This window comes from Diabrotica undecimpunctata, chromosome 3, assembly GCF_040954645.1.
Source record: "Diabrotica undecimpunctata isolate CICGRU chromosome 3, icDiaUnde3, whole genome shotgun sequence".
NCBI classification, from domain to species: Eukaryota; Metazoa; Arthropoda; class Insecta; order Coleoptera; family Chrysomelidae; genus Diabrotica; species Diabrotica undecimpunctata.
In genome coordinates this window covers 125,267,005-125,284,800 of record NC_092805.1, presented here as the reverse complement: position 1 = coordinate 125,284,800, position 17,796 = coordinate 125,267,005, and the positions used below count along the sequence as shown (strand labels likewise).

The 17,796-nt window shown below is 32.5% G+C and overlaps 1 protein-coding gene across 2 annotated transcripts in view; it reads right to left on the bottom strand.

The window, feature by feature from the left end:
* The window catches only part of LOC140437367 (glutamate receptor ionotropic, kainate 2-like), a 64,992-nt gene that overhangs the window by 32,084 nt on the left and 15,112 nt on the right, over positions 1 to 17,796 (bottom strand). Inside the window, exons 5-7 of one of the 2 annotated variants that reach the window (XM_072526856.1) lie at positions 11,624 to 11,890; positions 8,730 to 8,948; positions 3,215 to 3,421 (exon numbers count right to left, since the gene is read on the bottom strand). In XM_072526856.1, coding sequence (XP_072382957.1) covers positions 3,215 to 3,421; positions 8,730 to 8,948; positions 11,624 to 11,890 — 693 coding nt within the window. The remainder of the gene's footprint in view (positions 1 to 3,214; positions 3,422 to 8,729; positions 8,949 to 11,623; positions 11,891 to 17,796) is intronic. The other variant, XM_072526857.1, reaches the window with a different exon arrangement.

Here is a 17,796-nt window from a genome sequence, read left to right as displayed (position 1 = left end):
CTGCTAAGGCGTGGCTTAGGTAGAAATTTCAAATTTTGATTTCTGCCCAGTGCGATAATATGCAAATTAGATGCCTTCCGAAATGACGGGACCTATATACCTTTCGTTATTATGGAAATGAGAAAAACAAAAATTAATTTGCAATCTGTCACAGCAGATTAATTGTTATTACTGGTTGAATATTGCTTATTATTGCTGGTTATTGAATGAGAAGAATGTTTTAAACATTATTGGGAGTGCCAGTAATGGAAGTACAACCCCGTTGGCTTCCGAGAATGTCGGTAGTATTAATTTGAACAGCATTTCCTCTGATTTAAAAAAACCGAAGTATAAATATTTAAAACAATACAAACTATAGTTTTTACATTCATTTAACCATTTAAAAGATTACCATTTCCAAATATTTAAATAAAACTTTTGAAATATTTGTTAGTTATTTTTCATTCATATTTTATTTATTTGGCGTTACAAGTTATGTTCTCCTGTCAGGTCAGATAAATATTTAAAACTGTTGATGTTGCCATGGTAACTTTAAAACACGCGCGTTTTTGAAAGTTGAATTTAAACACGCTACGTCGTGCTTTAAATTACCAAAATAGGGTACCAATAAAAATAACATTTAAATTTATTTATTTTTTTTTATTTAGAAAATCGCATCGACCAAATGGCCATTAGCGAAAAACTAGTGGATTACATTAGGTACAATTACTTCAATACAATTTGGTTTATTAAATATTGTGGTACTTATTAATGTCTTTCAAGAAATTCAGAGTATAGTTAAAGTTACAGTCTGCACCTGGAGCTTCTATAAGTGTTCCTGGTATCTTGTTATTACTTCGTTGTTGATTGTAGATGGGACATTCACATAGTAAGTGCATTATTGTTAGTGTCGTATTACATGTTTCACATCGCGGCGGTTCGCACTTTTTAATTAAGTAATTATGCGTTAACCTAGTATGTCCGAGTCTGAGGCGCGTTACTATTATTTCTTGGCTTCTTGACTTAGGTAACACATTCCATGCCTCTATGCTGGGTTTCACTTGTTTTAATTTAGAATTCGACACATTCCATTTATTTTTCCACGCACTTAAGATTGATTTTTTTATATAAGCTTTTATATCCGTTGATACTGATGTGTTTACGATCTCGGAAACGTCACTCAATATCGCGTCTTTCGCACTATGGTCAGCAGTTTTGTTGCCTTTTATTCCTATATGGGATGGGATCCAGATGAAATTTATCTAATTATGATTGATATAAGTCTGAAGAAGGGCTGTTTTAATTTTTTTTTAAAAGCGGGTTTTTTGGATACAGTTGTCGGATGCTTTGTATGGCACTAAGTGAGTCTGTTAAGATAATATATTTGGAGTTTGTTGTCAGATTGATTAGTTCTATGGCGCGATAAAGAGCATACAGTTCAGCTGTATAGATAGTACTAACATTAGATAGTTTGAATTTAAGGACCTTCTCTGGAGTTACTACAGACGCTCCCATACCTTCGGATGATTTTGAATCAGTGTATATGGGTATGATTTTTATAACGACTAATGATTTTTCTAAAATGGGAAATAATGAGATCAGGATTAGTGGAGTTTTTATCAAATGACGTAAGTTCAAAGTTATATGATGGTATGTTTTGAATCCAAGGTGGATTATGATCATATGTGTATGGAAGACATTCAGGTATGACAGTATCAAATAGATGCAAATGGTCTTTTATTCTTTTATAGAAAGGTTTATTAGAACAGTGAGTTGCATTAAGGTTTGGGTAATTATCAGTAAAAGTATTTCTATAGACAGGATTTTTTGCATTATCTTTAATTTTTGTTGCATATGTTAGACTAAGGTAAGTGTTCCAGAAATGAACATATCTTTTTAAAATATAAAATAAAAATATAATTCCTTATACTTTTCTTAGTGTAGAATAAGTAAAATAGTCATTTCATTAAGTTTGCTCGGGACAGCCGACTCTTTGGCGCCACAGCCTCTTAAATAGTTTTCACACCTAAATACAAGAGGAATAATCTTCGCTTTACGCATCAAGTAGTATTTTATTAGTTCATTCTCACACGCCATTGAGGCATGTGCATTTTAAAACACTCTCAATTCATATATAAAATATTTCTCTACGCCGAAATCGGGCATTTTTCTCATAAATACGGTTTTCTCTTTTACGTGTGATAAAGAAAGAATTATTTGATATTGTACTGTCAGCTAGGGCCGTATTGAGGCTTCTTTACTCTAAAAATAGTTAATTATAAGTCGATAAACTAAAAGTGATTTTACTTCTCTGGAGCTATATTTGCTCACATTAACAATCCTTATCCTTCAACGGTCACTGAAGAACCAAACCTATGGAGATACATCCACTCACAAGTCCTTTGAAGTAAGGCTTGGAATCAAAATATTTCCAACCCTCTTATGTAGGGAGCCAGTTACAAAGCTCCCCCACAGTAAGCTCTTCTATCATTTAACGACAATTCATTTGCTTCGCAAAGTAAACTTTCAATCGGTGTTGTACAAAAGGCTCCCAGGCATATTCTGAGTGCTGTGTTATGAATAGTATCGAGCTTTTTAAGTACTGATTTCGATGCTGAGTCGTAAGCTATAGCCGCGTAGTCTAGCTGTGATCGTATAATAGTTCTGTATATAATTAGCAATGTACTCCTGTCTGAACCCCAATTCTTGTGTGCTAGAATTTTTAGTAAATTTAATCTTCTGTAACATTTATGAATCCTCTATATGCGATTTTAACAGGACTTTATTTTATATATAGATTAAATCAAATTAAGTCCGACTCTGTTTATTTTAAAACTAGTTGATCGGCTGGTAATTACCAAATTAGCTGAATAACGATAAGAGTACAACTAGTTTTTTGGTTAATTTGTAACTACAATTATTGATGAGAATATGTTATTGATGCTTAAAAGTGATATTTCTAATCAAACTATGATTAACTGGAAAGAAGTACTTACGGCACTTAACAAATCACTGTAAACTTCTTTGATATATCACTTTTAATTATTTAAATTTATACTTTTTCTATTAAAAACTATAAAAGTTGTGGAGCTTAAAATTAAGTCGACTTTCATGCCTGACATTCAGGGCCGAATTATTTAAATTTATTGATATACTGATTATATTTTACTACTAGCAATAATATAAGAGATGTATGTTAAAAGGGGATTTGAAAATATTTAAAAGAACAACTTACATGATTTAAAAGATCTCCTATCATTCCTGTCCATTTGTTTGTTTTTTTATCAAAACTCCCACTACTTTTATCCTTCCGTACTATAAAGGTATAGTTAAATCCTTCCATTTTAGCCAAGGTAGCAATTAAATCCACCGCATAACCTTCATACATATCGTTTCCACTTATTTTATCTGTTGTCAATGTTAACATACCATATGGTTCAGTCTAAAAGAAATATTTTCATTAAATGCAAAAAAATGAAAATATATAGAAATTTTATTAGCAAAAAAAAAATGAAAATTTATAGAACTTTTATTACCAGTTGTTAATGATTTGAATTCAAGAATGCCACCAAATAAAATATTTTTCACAATTCGTTATTATCATGTGTTTTATAATTAAAATGTAGATTTTTTTCAATCACGTAATCAGATTCCAATTTCGTTGATACTTTCAGAAATGCTATACTTACTTTACTTTATCGTGTCCAGACATGTCATTCATAAAATTTTGGCCCAGTATCGGGCTACGTCGGTTCCATCTTTCTTGGCGAGCTACAAATCTTTGAGGGTACATCGATAAGGACAGTTTCTGCATGTAAGAAGATGTTCCATATTCTGTGTTTCTCCAGAATCACAGTTCACATCATCTTGGTCGATTTTTCCCCATTTTACCATGTTTGATTTTACTGGAGCTACCCCATTCTTATCCTATTTACAGTGTTCCACTTTTTAAAGTCTAGAGACTAGCCGGTCCATTGAACCTGGGGAAGACAATATTCTCAGGCTGTTCATCCTGCATTGTTCCAGGGAAGCTTTTAATGGATTTTATTTGCTTTTGTGGTGTTCGAGCTTTGTATAAGGCATGCCACTCGTCCGCGATCTATTTAATTTTCTCTATGTGCTCTGCAACGCCTCTGCGTGTTGGGGGTTCTGCAAAACCCGCTGCTTTATACAGATTTGAGAGTCCTGCATGTCTTATTTAGCGCAGTATCAACTTGTTTGGTGTGGGCAGATCTTCCTAAAATGGGGCAGGCATATTCAGAAGTTAAAAAACGCAGTGCCTGTGCCGTTGTTCTTAAAACGCCAGGACTTGCACTCCATTTACTTCCCGTTAGCTTTCTGAGTATGTTGTTCCTAGTTGTTTCTTTCCCTCTCGTTTTTAGGTAATGTTGTCTGTAGGTAAGGGACCGGTCCAGAGTTATTTCAAGATATATAGGTTGGTTTGTGTGTTCTGATGTATTATCATTCCACGCAATTTAGAGTTTTCACTTGGCTTCCTTTGCACAAAGGTAGAAAGCGCAGACTTTGATTTTAGAGTGATTGTATCTCAGGGAATTCTGCAGGTAGTACGCTCTCATTGTTTTTAAGGCAGTTTTGAGTTTCTCCTTTACTTCTTTAAAACTATTTTCTTGAGCACATATTGAAATATCATCAGCATAGAGGAAGTGCTTGGTTTCGTCGGCGTAGGATGGTCGTTTGTATATATATTAAAGATCATTAGTGCTAAAAAACTTCCCTGTGGAAGGCCGTTTTTTTGAACTCTCCACCTACTTACTTTACCCTCTAGCATAACGAAAAAACGTCTGCTTTTCGGTACGGAATATACGACCTTACCCAGATGGTGGTAATTGAGAATTTCGTATAATTTTCGGAGCAATGTTTTGTGCCTTACTATGTCATAGGCCGCTGTCAAATCTACGAAAGCAGCCCCTGTGAAATGCTATAGAGTACAAGCCCTTGGGAGATTTTTATTGGGTCATTTGACCCAGCCTGCATCACATATTAGTACAATACGTAGTAACAACTTTACAAACTATGCCGGCAATTCTTATCGGTACAGGTCACAGGTAAGATAAATTTACTGTACTTGTATGGCATTTATAACTTAGGTAGGTAATACAAAAATAATGACCTACGACTTAATGCGGTACAAAAATATTGGTACCAGAATCAGTATTCAACTCAACCCTTATCGGGGCAAGGTGGGTCCAACGGACCCGAGACGCCAATTCTTTTATCATAAACTGATTTTTTTTTAGTTTTATGCATCACTCAATTTGTTTGTATGTTTCCTTTATGAGCTATGCAAAATATTGATTATCATTTTTAAAATTATTGCGTGGAAAGAATTTTGTCACGTAAAAGGGAAATACGGGCCAGTATGATTCTATTTGTATTTAAACCTAAAGTCTAAATCTGTATTACAGAAGTTAATCTGGCAGTCAGGTAATGCTTTGGGGATTATCTAAACGACTTTTATGATTCATAAAATTCAATAATTAAGTCCAAACGTGTAACAAACAATGTAAACAGCTCTTTGATGTGAACATCAAAAAGATGCTTACAATAGGTGTTATATCTATTTTTAATAAATTTTAAAAACTGATAATCATTGTTGGAATGCAATAATATTGTTAGGTAGGTACCTATACACATTTTGAAATAAATAATGCATCTCCTATCAGTCGTATAATATCGATGTTATGTCGATGTTATATGATGTGTCGACAACTAACCTCCTAAAATTATATTTAATTACAGTGAAAGTAGATAGTGCGAATTCAAAATGTTTTGAAAACTATTATCAGCTGCAAAAATGCAAGATATTGCTAATAATTTATGGAATTCCGATAATGAAGAATCTCCTGAAGTAGGTGGCATTGAAAGTGACACTGGAATTGAAGATCATTTTTCGGAAGCAAATGAAGAGGATGATGAGCAAGAGGTATCGAGTGATAATGAAGAAGAATGTGTAGCTACATATTTGCCGATTTCCGAGTGTGTAATTTTTGAAACTAAGGATGGAATTAGCTGGAAGAGTCAACCACAACCGACAGGACGTAAGCGATCCTGCGACATAATAAAAAGAAAAGTGTACAAAGTAATGTTAGCCCCTGGTCAAAGTGTAAATGATCCTGTTGATTCGTTTTGTTTGTTTGTGGACGAAAAAATTATAAACGAAATAGTGAAGTGTACAAATAAAGAAGCCGAAAAAGTCCTGGGGATAGAGAACTGGAGATATTTCGACTCTACAGAGCTAAATATATGCCTTCATTGGACTATTACTAACTTCAGGGCACCTGAGAGCCAACATCCATAATGTAGATATACTTTGGAGTAAGTTTTATGGACCTACTATATTTAAAGCTACCATGGATTTAAAACGATTCAAAAATTTGCTAAGATTTGTTCGATTTGACAATAAGGACACGAGGTCTGAACGAAGAAGGAACGACAAATTAGCAGAAATACGCGATGTGTGGAATCAAGTCAACCAAAACTTTCAGAAATACTATTTACCAGGAAAAAACATAACGGTAGATGAGCAACTTGTTCCGTATCGACTTATCGACTTAGGTGTCCTTTCAAGCAGTATTTGCCTTCAAAGCCAGATAAGTGTGGCATGAAAAAATGGTGGGTCTGTAACTCGGAAACATATTACCCTTTAGGTGGAATACCATATACAGAAAAAAATGGAAATACAGTAGCCAAAGGTCTTGCATCTTAAGTTGTAAAGCAACTCGTTAGAGTCTTATTATAATTCCAAGAGTAATGTGACTTGCGATAACTATTTTACTGATCTTAGTCTTGCACATGAATAACTGGCAAATTCACTAGCTTGTGGACACAGTGAAAAAAAAAATAAGAAATTTGTTCCTCGGGAATTTCTACCGGACAGAAAAAAGGCCCCAAAAGCATCCCTTGTTTTTTTACGTTTCAAAAAAACAAAGAAGTGTCCTAGTCCTGTCTGATATAGATATGGTACTCCATCATAATAGTACAAAATGTGGTGTCGATACGCTAGACCAAATGGTTCTAAATATATGTGCAAAAGACGAACTAACCGTTGCCCTTTTGCATTTTTATGAATATTTTAGATGTGGCTGGGGTAGCCTTTTATTACTTGGACAAATGCACATCCAAAATGAGACGAAAACAAAAATGAAAAGTGAATATTGTTTCTTACAACGACAGCCAAACAACTAGTTTTGTCTCAAATTTTAAGAAGAAAATCAAGGGACTATGGTGGGAAACAAAACAGTGTCGTGAAAAATGCTTACAGGAAGTTAAACCACACAATTCTTCTTGAGGTGTCGTCTTCTTAACGAAGGTTGGCGATGACCTCTGCAAAGTCTTCCCTATTTTGGGCTTTCCTTATTAAACTTTAAAAGTCTAATCCTGTCCAATCTTTAATGTTGTGCAGCCAGGTCATTTGTCGTCTACCCGGGCCGCGTCTGCCTTCTATTTTCCCTTCTATAATAAGCTGAAGGAAGTTATACCTGTCTTGTCTAAATATGTGTCCAAGATAAGACGTTTAACGCTTCTTGACAATTTCTGTGAGTTCACGTTCTCTATTCATACGCCTTAAAACTTCTTCATTTCTAACGTGGTCGTTCCATGGAATTTTCAGCATACGACGAAATACCCACATTTCAAAGCTCTCTAAACGTCGTAACGAGCTGACTGTTAACGTCCAAGCCGTATCCACGGCGTGGATTACACGGCGTGGAACCACACAATAAAAAGCAAAAACTAGAAAAACCAGTGTTAACAAGGAAAAGGTGTCACACACAAAAAAGACAGGAAACAAACCAAATTTGTGAAATATGCAGTAGAAATGTGTGAAGCGTTCACTGCATATTTAAAAAAGTTTGTAAGTATTCCAAAAAAGATAAATAAATGACTAATCTATGGTTCTTTACTTTTTATTGTTTTTTTCAACCTAATACTTAATAATAATTTAATTTGTCATATTAATTTGCTATTCTAGTTGGGAATAACCTAATCTTATGGGGGCTTAGTCCCAACTTAAACAGTAAATTGATATGACAAAGTATTAATTTGTAAAAGTAAAATAATAATATTCTTCTGACTTATACGTTTTATTTATTTTGTAAAGATTGTTTTTGTCGGTACTTTATACATGAGCTATTAATTACAACAATCTTCTCTTCTTCTTTTCTTTTCAATCAGAAGAGTTTTCACACAGTAATTAAAGGCAACAACACCGTAATCTTTTTCCAGGGTATGCGTAAACATCAACCCCTCTTTTCAAATAAAATGGCCTAGTAGATTTACAAAAGTTTTTATTTATCTAGTAATTAAGTCTTTATTTGGCTTCAAATGTTTATTACTTGTGAATAAACATTTTTTCTACAAAAGTTTTCTTGCATTTTATTATTTTGTGCAAATCTTTCAGGTACATGGCACCCTCGAGGTAGACCGTTTTTTATAACAGCACCTTTTTTAAATTTAACTTTAATAAAAAATCAAAAAAGAATATTAGAAATATATGGGTAAATCTGAATAGTACATTCAAGAACAGTGGTGGGCCCAACGGACTCGAGTTACCCAGTTACGTAAGTAAAATGTGTTGCCGGGATAAGGGTTGAAGAAAACTAACATTGATATTATTCAAGATAATAGGAAGATATTAATTTAGGCAAGCTTATTAGGGATACCTATCACAATAAAGGGTTTTTTATTGTATAATAAAATATTTTTGTCGTTAATTACTTATATGGACTTACCAATGTTATTTGTACTATAAAATGCATATTTCTTAAACTATCTAAATCTTCATCTTCGTTGAGTATAGAAGGCCTAGAAATATTAAGCCCGGATGTCGAATTCCAAGTACCTATATCAGTTATACCACCTTCAAGTAGTTCATAAATGGTTAATTCAAAATTACTTCTAAATCCTTCATTATTAAATATAACAGGTCCAGTAAGACCTTCATACGGATGCTAAAAAATGTTTAACAGATAAAATAGTAAAAGATAATAATTTTACAAGACAGTACTTTAATTGTTTTAACCAAATTATAACACCTAAATATCATAATGTTATATTCAATACAGCGCGGTTCAACGAGATACTTGAAATTTTTATAAAGGGTATTTATTAACCATATCTATTAGCAGCATAAGCCCGAGGATTGTGTATCACATCTTTAAACTATATGCAGGATATAACCTTAAAGTAATCCAAACATATACTCCAACGACTACCCACGTACCCACTCGGATGAAGAAATTGAAGAATTTTATGAGGACCTAGAAACAGCGTTACATGCAATACCAGTATATTACACAATAATTAAGGAGCAGATCAAATCGCACTTTGTCCACATTTTCACATTCTGACTTGGAGGTGGCGTTGGATTCGTTAAAATATCATTTATTAATTTACATACTCCTAGATACTCCAAACGTAATATTTTACGTATATTTTTGGCTTTAAAAACCACCTAGACAATTCAAAGCATTTTTTCCAGTAGCGGGAGACAAACAAATAGTGCTATAGTATTTTTCATATAAAAATGCCTGCACGTCACAATTTATATAAAGTGACGTCACTTATATTTAAAATTTCCAGAACGTTAACGTGCTCGATCTTTCATAGGTCAACATGGTATAATAATCAGAAAAATATAATCATCATTATATTGGGAATTTTAGAATTATATTGATTAAATAACCAAAAACATTTGTTATTATTAATAATATAAATTTTATAAAATAACTCCTTAAGTCTAATATTCCACAAAATAATAATTTTAATTAAATATATTAGACAATTGTACGCAACTGATATGGGAATACTTCAAATTTTTTGACACTTCTGCGCGTGGTAAAATTGTTTAAAGTGTTGCCGCTTTTTTAGAGTAAGAACTTTGTTTATGTTTTGATTTCTTACACAATTTGATCATAATATATTATATATTAATAAACTATATTTATAAATACATATTAAATTTAGATTAATAAACTTTAGTGTTAAAAACTAATTATTGTTGTGTATTGTGATTGTGCTATGCCAAAACAACTAAATAGTCTGTAGAAAGCTGATAAGCTTTCATATAAGATAGATTATTTTAAACAAGAAATAATGTATTTTAGTGTGTTGTAGTAATCTTAAAATTAAGTGTATTTACTGTTAATATAATAGTTTGACAAATAGTTGACATTTTAAAAATTCCTTACTTATCTATTCTGATGTTTTGGCAACGCTGTGAGGTTCTGACTTCGTAAATCTTGAATGACGCGCACGCATTTTTATATGAAAAATACTAAATTTTGCTTGCTATGCTTTTTTAGCATGTAACGACTTTATTTTGTTATCAGACATTATATGAATCATTAGTATATGATATTATTAGTGCTTAATAAGTTGTTTTTGATTACAATAATAATATTAAAATGAGTGGAGGTGAGCATATTGTAGGAGATACAAATAGAGAAACGAGAAAAAAAAATACTACGAGAAAAGAACGTAAGAGAGAAATAGGGTAAATTGCAGGTTATGTTGTGTTTTTGTAATTTAATTTGTTTTATTTGTTTTAGATATTCAGATTTAGATCCACAGTTACTGAATTTTACAAATAATTATATCAAATAATTAAAACATAATCTACGATAATGAAGAAAAGAATAAAAATGCTCAGGATTACAAATTAGCACATGTGATAAATATAAAGAAAATAAAAAAGCAAAGGAAGAGGAAAGGTGGTAAATCACATGATTTTCACACATAATTGTATTTAAGTTTTTAATTAAATAAATCGAGTTTCAGCATCAGTACATATTGATCTCTCGATTACAGAATACTTTGTATTATCTCTGATTGAGTATTTTTTAGATTTGGCATAATAACAAGAAAGTCTTTGTTTGCCAAAAATTATTCTCCTCCATTTTTAATTGCGGTTCAAAAATAATTCATACGAAAGTGAGAAAAAAGATGCTTGGCACTGGTATGAAAGGCAATCGTGGTGAAGACAGGAAGTCCAAGAAAAATGCGCTTAAATAAGAAAAGTGTCATGAAATTTATTTCGTCTTTGAAGGGCCATGAAAGTCACTATGGTAGAGGCAAGTCTAAAAGAATCTATTTGTCATCTGCATAAACATAAAAAAGCTCTGGAAGATGTATAATGATCAGATTCAGAATGATTCACTCAAATGATTCCAAAGAAACTACAAGTACTTTAGACGAATTTTCAGCAATACGTTTAATATAGTTACTCAGAAGTAGTACTCAAACAATTTTTGTCTTTATTTTTTTACTAACTTGCTCGTTTGTTTAAGCATTTGGAAGTCCAGCTACTGATGTTTGTAGCTTTTACATAAGAACAAATACTGAGATAAATACCATGTAGGATGAAGAGCAAAGATTAAAATTAAAAATGAATTTAACTATTCACAAGACGCGAGAAAAGCAGTTTTTTAAATCAATGAAGGAGGAATCTGCTGATAGCGTGGCATATTGCTTTGATCTGCAACAGGTCTAAAATCTCCCAAAAGCGGAAGCATTCTATTCTCAGCAACCGTCTTTTTATGCATTTTGTGTGACAGATATTTTAACAAAAACTCCTGTTTTGTATACATGGCATGAAGCAGGAACAGGTGTGGTAGAAATAACTTACCGTCCTAATCATATTTAAAATACTATAACCATGCTCCCAGCTGGAAGCCTCAGAACATGGAAAACTGTTATTATTCACCAGTATCCGCAATGAACTAGTCTTTTGCCTTTCTTTAAATACTTCTGTTAACATGTGGAGGGCATCAATTACTAGAGCTGTCTCAAGCCTTAGTTTCCACGCAGAAGCTTTCAAAATATCAGTGTCCTCTTTAAAATATTCTTGAGTGGTTTTCTGCACATCATCTTTATATGGATTTATTAATCGGATCTAAAAATAATTTTGGAATTAAACAAAACTATATTATTTTTGGGATTGTGTTAACATATTTATAAAACAAGCAATTGGGAGAGTTTTTTTTTCATTTTATTATCCTAATTTTATTACAATCTGCTTAATATAGTAACTAAAGAACATCCCAGAGGTACTTTTCAGTGCGTCATTAATTATGACGTCATACAATGAATTAGGTGTGTCGAAAATTATTTCATATAATTATTGAAGAATCTGACAGATGCCAGGATCGTACTTACCCACAGGTGAAAAGGTTGTGGAATTACTAATATTTTTATTGCAAGGTCATCTGAATAGATTTGATTATTACAAAATATATTAAGACATATTTTTTTGTAATGGGGGTAATCTCATATATTAATAAAAATAAAAAGTAAACAATATTGTTTATTAAATTTATAAATATGAAAACATTTAAAATTGACGGCAAAATGATTCATTTATTGAATTTTTGTATCTTCTTCTTCTCAAGGGGCTGTCTGCGCGTCGAAAGTTGCCAATCATCACAGCGATTTTTAATTTTGAGACCGCGGCTCTAAATAAGTCCTTATTATATGAGTTACGTCTCCTTCCTATGGATCCTTTTCTCCTCATTTTTCCTTGCATAATGACCTGGAATATTAGATATTTATCTCCTCTCATCACATGACCCATATATCCCACTTTTCTCCTCTTAAGTGTTAGTACTTCTCTTTCCTTATGCATACGTCACATTACCTCAACGTTGGTTATTCCATCTACCCATAAGATCTCTAGTACTCTTCGGTACATCCACATCTCGAATGCCTTCAGTCTCCTCATGTCAATTTTCTTCCGTATCCACGCTTCCATTCCGTATTATAATACGGATAGCACATAGCACCTCAGCAGTCGTATTTTTAACTTAAGGTTTAAGTTTCTACAGCAGAGAAGCCCCTGTATTCTTATAAATGCGCTTCTGGCCTCTTCGATTCTGATTCGTATTTCTTGTGAGCTGTCATTGTTTTCATTAATAGTTGTATCTAGGTATTTGAATTCTCTTATTATTTCAATAGGCTGATTCTGTACATATATCTCACGAATGTCCTGAGTTGTCTTTGTTATTATCATATTATTCTCTTACTTTGTTGGTATAATCAGAATCTTTTTAGATTCCTTCATTTGCTAATCGCCTTATAGTTGGCAAAGAAATTTTTAACGCCTCAGCAACACTTTTTTGTTTGTCCAGCTTCCTTTTCCAATTGAAAATTTTAATATTAGCACTTGGTCTTTTTCCGTATATCTTGTCATCTTGGCACTACACAAATTGTCACAAATACAAATAAACACCCAATACTATGTACAAATCTACAAATACCTACCTGAACGACAGCCGTCACTTGCTGTTCAACACTGTGTTCGTAGTTCTCAACGAATTAAACGTAGGTTAGGAAAGAACCGCTTATGTATGTAAGCTTATTCTAACGCTGCAATATAGTTCTATTTAATCACGGAACTACCGCTTTGTCCGTCACATCCAACTTAATGCATTAGAAAGAAATCGAAAAACTGTGACGCACTGAAAAGTACGTCTGGGATGTTCTTTAACAATCACTAATTTATTTTACTAAATCACTAGGCGCCTTCCTTTTTATCCTAAACAATAGTGGCATCTATTGTACGAAGTTTTTTGCAAGATGATATAAATATCTTTTGAGGATATTTTTTAAATCTTTTTATACAAAGCTCCAGATCTTCTTCAGCAAGTGTTACATTATAGTCTCCTTGTATTGTTTTGTTCGCAACGTTATAGTCTATATCAACAATCGTTGTTAGAACTTTTATTTACATCTTTTATTTTTCTATTGAAACTAGTTATCGCTTTCTATTGTTTTATTCTATATGCCCGCCATATATGATGTATGCCAATCTGATGAAAATTAATTAATCAAACATCACAAACAGCAAATATTTCAATCACACAACCGGTCTCTGGGACCGAGGTTAGCAGACCTGTTTTTTTTTCTATTATCAAATTCTTACCACAGTTCTCTTTTTGGTGTTTGTATTTAGTAGAATAACGTAACTTTTTGTTACAGCATATTTTTCATAGCGATTGGAGATTGTAAACAATGGAGAATTCAAATTTTATGGAGTGGGTTAGAGGATGAATCTGACAATCAACAAATACAAGACGATGACGATGAAGGGAGCTTTGCTTTTGACAAATTAAAAACTCAAGACCACAATAATGACACTGAGGAAGAATCTAAAGAAACAGTTCTAATGAAAATCTCAACGAAAATGGCTATCTTTCCGTATTTTTTCGAAAAAGATAAGATTACCAGATGTAATAAACATGTTTCTCTTCAGACAGATGTACGTACCCATGCCTACAATCTTGTAACGCAAGTGCCTGGAGGTGAGAGAAGTCAAAACTGAAGCCTTCGAAATTTGGAGATTATTTTTTACGCCGGATTTATTGGAAATTATCGTCGAAAATACCAATAAATATACAGTGTAGGTAAAAGTTTATGGTCAGTATGGACTTTACGTGATATAGAGTAAGAAACACCGGTTTAAAAACAGAGAGGTATATTAGGTCCGCCCTTTATACCGGGCGAAAATGCGTTAGTGGAAATAATAAAGTCAACAGAAGAGGGGAAGTTCAACGTTGCCAAACTTATTGGTTTTATTTGACCTGTTGTCTTTTTAGCATTTAAACAATGTTCTAAGATAATCAAATTTGGTCCAATTGATTTAAATGACAGCCTACCGTATTTTATTGGAAATATGCCACAATTTTCCTTTACAATAAGTTTAATTTAACATTTTGATTTCCACTTTGGAAATCGTTTTATATAAATAAAATTTATTATTGGTTCGTATTTTAAGTACGATTTCCGAATTGGAAATATAAACATCAAAATAAGCTTATTTGTTGTGTATTTGTTTTGAATTTCCTATAAAAATAATAAACAGCATTATGAAGCCACAATAAAAAATCTTCATACAAAATTATTTGGCAATGCCGAGTAAGGACACGAGAAAGTAGTAACCAGAAAAACAAGAACAGAACAACTGGTTTGTTATGTCATGCTTATTGCAAGGTTTATAGCGGGTTAGTCTTTCATGAAGCATAATAAATAAAGACAGTCAGTACTAGTAAAGCATTAGGAAGTAGCAGGTGTATTATATTAAATTTAAACTGGACGAAAAATTACGTCTTTTAATTAAAAATAAAATATTAATTTGTATTTTCCAAATAATATCTTTGAAACCATATTTTCGTTTAGATTTTTTGGAGGTAGTAGGTGTGAAAATAAAAATTAGTTCTATAAAAATGACATCAAATAAAAGATAATTCCAACACATCTATTTAAATTAAAAATAATTCCAAGCAATTAGAAATTCTAAACCAAATTCTTAGGTAATTAAATGCTCAAAGAGACCACCAAATTGTAACGAACAATAACCAAATCTATTATACAACGCATTTTTCATAGCGTTGAGTTCATCTGCCGATATGTTTTGGCTAAGTTAAATTATCCTTTCCTTCAGTTCCTCCAAGTTGTTGGCTCGCTCGAACTCATGCCTGTACAATTTCGTTTTTCGCATCCCCCAAAAATAAAAATCTAGACGCGCTAAGTCGGGTAATCGAGGGGGCCATTTTATTTTATCGTCTGTACTAATGATAAGTTCAGCAAAAATTATCGTTAAATAGTCTCTAACGGCTTTTGCATTACGTGCAGGACAGCCGTCTTGTTGTAACCAAATTTCGTTGAAGTTAATTTCAAGACGTTGAAGTGCAGGAATAATTTGATTTTGCAGTAATTGGAGATATTTGACTGCGTTTAAATTGCCCTCAATAAAAAAAGACCAATAATATGGTGTCCCAAAATTACAGTCCAAACATTCAATTTTTGTGGATACTGAGTATGCACAGACACACTCAAATGCTTATTATCCTGATATCAATAACGTACAACAAATGGATTATGTTTCTTGTGAATTTTAACTGAGGACTCATCTGCAAACAAAATATTAAAAAAAAAAAATATTATTTGCATGGCATCCCTCCATCATACTTTCACAAAATTGCATCCGTTTAAATTGATCATCAGGAAATATTTCTTGAGTTGTCTGCACTTTATAACAATGGTAGTTGTTTCTTTTCAAAATATTCCTCACTATTTTTGCAGTTAAATCAACTTCATTGGCAATTTGTATACTTGAATACGGCGTCGCTTCAGCCAATGCACAAATTTGAATTTTTCTAATTTCTCGTTCTTGAAAAAGTTTCTTTTCGCGAGGTTGATCTAATGGGCAGCATTTTTCACATCTGCCATTAATACAGCCATACTTTTCAAATTAATAAATAATGGCCAATGCAGTTTTTGCTATAGGTATTGGCCTATTTTCAAAAGCCATAATAAATAAATTGATAGTTTCTTGTACCGATTTGCCGCTAAAGTACCATTTTATTATTTGTACCCGTTCTTCTGTTGTATAAACAGTCGGCATATTTAATTATTATCTTCACACTTACGAAGTTACATTAAAAAGAAATACACATCATAGCGTTTGGTCTATCTCATATGCATTTTACCATTCAAGAGAAGGGACGAATGGCGATGTTGCCAAAATGATCTTTTTTTATTTAAAATTGAGTTACAATTTCGTCAAATAAAAATTCGAATCTGTAATTTTTTAATAGATTTAAGAAATTTTGTACCAGTATTTGTGTCAATTAATGTTTCATTTTTAATATCATCATCCAGTTTTGAATGGCAATATAACCTCGATACTTATCGCCAATTTTTTAAACCAATTCAAAGTTTTAATTCAAATATGTAATGTAATAAGGCAACCCTGCCGCTGTTTCTTACGTATAAGCTGGATTGGAAATAATCGTCTGTCTTTCACTAATAAAGTGCGCATAAAGAATGTGGAGGGAAGACCAAGGGGAAATATGATTGTTTTCTTTGTCTATTATATGATTTTATATCTGTGTTAGATATCCTGTTAAATTCTACTATACTGGCCAGAAACTTTTACCTACATCGTATTTTACTGAAAGATTATGCCCAGACCTATAAAACAACTCGTAGGATAGACGTAACTGAGCTACGGGCATTTCTAATATTACTGTAGTATATATTATATATTATTATTATTATAGTAGTTGCAAACAAGAGTAACCACCAAAATGCTGCTGACCTTTTTAGAACAAGAGGGATGTCAATGGGGATATACAGATTGTCAATGATCCTAGAAAGGTTTGGGTTTCTCATCCATAAGGAGAAAATTCCTGTAGATGGCTGTATACCATATATCACAAAAATTTTTATTTGAAAATTCCTTTATAAATGGTATAATAATAACAACCCTATCAGGCTACATCACAAAACGTTTTCGGAATAATTATTTCATCATCAGTTCTATCTGGATGTATATGTAGGTACATGTTTGAAGCCACTAAATATGTGGGGAAAAAAGTTCTTCAGTCAGAAACACAAAAGAAATGTAACTTGCTAGTAAGTGTTTCATATCAAAATTTATGATTTAAGATTTGTGCTACAATAATTGTTTCGCAAAGTGAAAGATTTTCGTGCCTACCTTTATTAGTCAAAAGATAAAAGTAAGGGAGACCTTCTGACAAAAACCAAAAAGAGTTAAATCTAATCATGCTGCATCGTCGATAAAATAACATGTACCTACGTTTGAGTGAGAGTGAGATGATTAGAGTATATGCTCCTTAAAAATCCAAAACTCAACACAATTTACTTTTTATTTGACTACCAAAAAAAAATTTGGCACTGCTTAGACTGCCTGATCAAGCAGCATATTTCAGCCAGCAAGTAAACTATAATAAATTTTACAGCTGTTGCTGGAACTTCGACAGATAAACTATGAAGAAAAAA